Source organism: Passer domesticus, chromosome 11, assembly GCF_036417665.1.
Source record: "Passer domesticus isolate bPasDom1 chromosome 11, bPasDom1.hap1, whole genome shotgun sequence".
NCBI classification, from domain to species: domain Eukaryota; kingdom Metazoa; phylum Chordata; class Aves; order Passeriformes; family Passeridae; genus Passer; species Passer domesticus.
In genome coordinates, this window is record NC_087484.1 from 34,247,966 (window position 1) to 34,251,604 (window position 3,639).

General features: G+C 63.3%; 1 protein-coding gene across 1 annotated transcript; it reads right to left on the minus strand.

Moving 5' to 3' along the window:
- Positions 1 to 471: 471 nt before the first annotated feature.
- On the minus strand, positions 472 to 2,776 carry LOC135278299 (uncharacterized). Its single transcript, XM_064384856.1, has 6 exons — positions 2,690 to 2,776; positions 2,307 to 2,483; positions 2,018 to 2,173; positions 1,760 to 1,861; positions 1,361 to 1,397; positions 472 to 671 (listed from the first exon to the last, which is right to left on the minus strand). Exons 1-6 carry the CDS (start codon positions 2,774 to 2,776, stop codon positions 472 to 474), a joined length of 759 nt encoding a protein of 252 aa, XP_064240926.1.
- Positions 2,777 to 3,639: the final 863 nt, after the last annotated feature.

A 3,639-nucleotide genomic window follows, 5' to 3' on the forward strand; every position in this document is an offset into this window, starting at 1 on the left:
CCGCAGCCCCACAGGAGCTCCAGAGGAGCCCCAGCCAGAGGCACCTGGGAGCCCTCAGCAATGCAGCCAGCAGCACACGGCCAGGAGGACACGGATGGCGCTTCCTGCCTGCCACAGGCCTTGTGGCCATCTCCAGGCACCGCTCCAGCAGGGATCCCCGCAGCTCCGGCCCTGCCCACCCACTCTGCCGGCAGCACAAAGGCTTCAGCAGTACCACCACAGGCCAAGGGGCTTCTGGCCATTGTCCCTGCAGCACTGCACGCCTGGGCAGCTGGCTGAGTGCAAGCACCATTTTCCCCCTCCTCATCTATGCCCTGTGGATGCAGGGCAGCAAAAGAAACATCCTGGAGCCTGTGTATTATAACGCATTCTATATTTATAAAGTAAAACAAAGAAAAGGGAGAACATTTTAGAAGAAAAAAAAAAAATTCCCCATTACTCAGGGGGTCCCAGCAAAAAGAGCCTCTGGGATTAGTTCTCCACTGAGCTCCAGCAGCTCAGCCTGCGGAGATGCGAGAGACGCGGCCGAGCCTTCCACACCCTGCGCAGCTGATCTTGCAGCCTCTGGAACCTGGAGATTGGAGCCCGCTCTGCTGACCTCAGGATGCACAAGGTTTCAATGGCCAGGCTTCCGACACCAAGGCTGATGTCACTGGCCATTTCTTCAAGGGCTGCAAGAGAAAGGAACAGAGTCACGGTCAGAACCTGGACCTGTGGGGATGCGAGCAGAGTCTCCTGCCAGGGCCATCCCAGCCTGCTCTTGCCATGGCCAGGAGGGAGCAGGGACCAAGGGGATCAGCCTGAAGCTGCTGGCTATGGATCCTCCACGTGGCCCTGAAATCTGTGTGTGCTCTGCCCAGACCAGCCTTCCTCTGCACAGGGAGCAGAGCCCTCCACAGCCGGGGCAGGGCTTGCAGGTCTTCACCCGCCAACCACTGGTGTCAGCCCGCTGCCCTCACTCACCAGTGTAGATCATCAGGAGCTCTCCTGGCTGCCCCCTCAGGAGCCGCCCGGCCACCCCTGTGAACACAGAGCCTGTCAGGGCGGCAGCGGCACAGCTCCCTGCCAGCGGCGCTGCCAGCGCTGCGGCCACACGCCCTGCTGGCCCGGCAGGGCTCAGCCCGGGCCCTTGCCGCACGCTGCCGCCCAAGGGCACGGCTGCCAGAGGGCGGCAGCAGCGCCCGGGCCAGGCGGGGCTCCACGGCGCCGGGCCCGGATGGCGCTGCCGGGGCAGCGGGCGGGGCTGGGGCCGAGCTGCGGCGGGCCGGGGAGGGAGCCCGGCCTCGGGGCTCACCCATGAACCTGATGGCCGCCTCTCGCAGGGGCTCCTGGGGGGTCTCCAGGTAGCGCAGGGCCCGGCGCAGCTGCTCGGCCGCTCGGCTCGTGTCCTCTGCCAGCTGCAGAGAGCGGCAGCAGGGAAGGCTCGGCGCGGGCTCAGCCCCTGTGGCGGGCGCTCCCTGCGCCCAGCCCCGGCCTCCCCTGCCCGCACAGCCCTGAGGCGCGGCCAGCAGCCGCTGGCGCCGGGCTCCGCAGGGGGCAGAGGGCCGGCTGCTGCCCGGGGAGCCGCGGGGCCGCCCCGCAGCCCCGCCGCGCCGGGGCTCCATGGGCACCCGGCTCGGGCCCACAGCAGCCTGGAGAAGAGCCCGCGCCACCTCTGGGTGCAGCAGCGGGCAGGGGCACAGCTGCCAGCCCCGCACACTGAGCACCGCGCTCAGGGGCCTTCTCCAGCCTGAGGTTGGGGATTCTCGGTCGTCCTTACCAGGCACTTGCTGAACTTCCACAGTTTTTCCTCCTTCACCAGCTTTTTTATATCCCTCCTCTTCAGGAACTTGGCTGCACAAAGCAGCGTTTCCCGAGAACACTGGAGAGCAGCAGAAACGTGGAGATGGCCCCACAGCCCAGGGCACAGGAGCATCCCAGTGCCACAGCCTGGGGGATGCTGCAGCCTGCAAAGCGCCAGGACAGGAGGCAGCCCAGCCCCCTGCCAGGGAGACAGCAGCCGGCCATAAGTCCTCACCTCAGCAACAATCTGATTCTCATCATGGCAGTGGAAGTAGAGTGGCAGCAGGCTGTGGTGCACGGGTGACTTCAGGGCATGTTTTCCATCTTCCGTTAATAACTCCAGCATCTCTTGAAAGACCATCATGGAGCTCAGCTGCACCTGGCTATCATCCTGTATGAAAGCAAGAACAAAAGAGCTCAGCATCAGCTGCTTCGGGTCCAGCAGGGCACAGGCCTGCATCTCCACAGGGCACCAAGTGCCCGGGCAGCAGCCAGTGGCCGTGGCTGTGGGCACAGAGCCTTACGCGGTCAAAGAGTGGCAGGAGCGCCTCAGCCAGCTGCAGGGCGAGGGAGCTGGGTATTGGGGTACCATTATCCAGGAATAAATATCTGAGTAGGAGAATGGTCATCCTGATCACGTCACTATCATTTTCCTCCAGGAGCTCCACAAGACTTTCAGTCAGGCTCCACATTTTTTCAGCCTGTGTGGAACACAAGTTTGTGAAAGGCCACCCGGCTGCAGCAGGGCCTAGAGGCCAAAGCATGTCCTGAAGCACTCGGGCAGCTGAAGCGGGAGGCAGGAGAGCTGGGAGCAGCTGCCCCGGGCCCAAAGCCCAGCCAAGCCCAAGTGACAGCCTTTTCCAGCCCCACACTGCCGGCAGGGCTTCAGCCACTGCCCCCTTCTCACCATCAAAGGATTCTTGCCCAGCACCACGAGGCCTCGGAGTGCCAAGTGACGCCTCTCCCCGTCCTCGCTCCGCAGGTTCTTTGTCATGATCTCCAGAACACTGTCACTGCATTCCCTCAAGTCCAGGCACTCGAGGAGCTGAAAGGCACAGGGCAGTGACAGGGCACCTGGCCAGCAGCAGCCCGGAACCGCACAGGGCTGGGCCCAGGCAGCAGCACAGGGCACGGGCACCGTCCCAGGCAGCTGCGGCTACGAGAGGGCAGAGAGCTGGGAGGCAGCTCAGCCAGGCAGCGCTGGCCTTCAGGCTCACCTCCACAAGGAACGCCAGGGCAGGGAAATCCCAGTATGGCATCTCTTTGCTGAGCAGGCCAAGCAGGTAGAATGCAATCCCACAACAAAAGTGTATGGATGACAGGCGAATTTCTCTGACAAGAGGAAAAAGGAAACCAGACCCTGAGCCAGTGGGGCAAACCTCTGCCAGGAGTGACGCACACAGTTCACATCTTTCCTCACCACCCTCCCAGCAAGGGGCCCTGGGCCATTTGGGAGTTGGTTGCTCCAGATCAGCCTCCTCTCCCAGCCTTTTCCAGTCTGCTTGGCCATCCCTCAGTGACAAGGGCCTCTGGCCCACAGCCACAGGGACTGTGTGGGGCACCCTGGGCACAGAGCACAAGTGGCTGGAGCAATGGGGAGAAGGGGGTCTCACCTGGCCAGCAGACCCACGGCATAGTGGTGGGTGTCAGCACAGAGCAGCGTGTCCCAGGCACCCTTGCGTTCCATTGCCACCACCACATCCTCACAGCGGAGAAGGCAGAGCAGGGACTTGAGGGTCCGCACTGCAAACCTGTGTGCAGAGCAAAGCCCAGGTCACACTGGGAGCACTGGCTCCTTCCCAGGCCACGTGGCAGGGACAGGAGCTCTAGGATGGAGCACCTGTTGGGGCTGGTGGC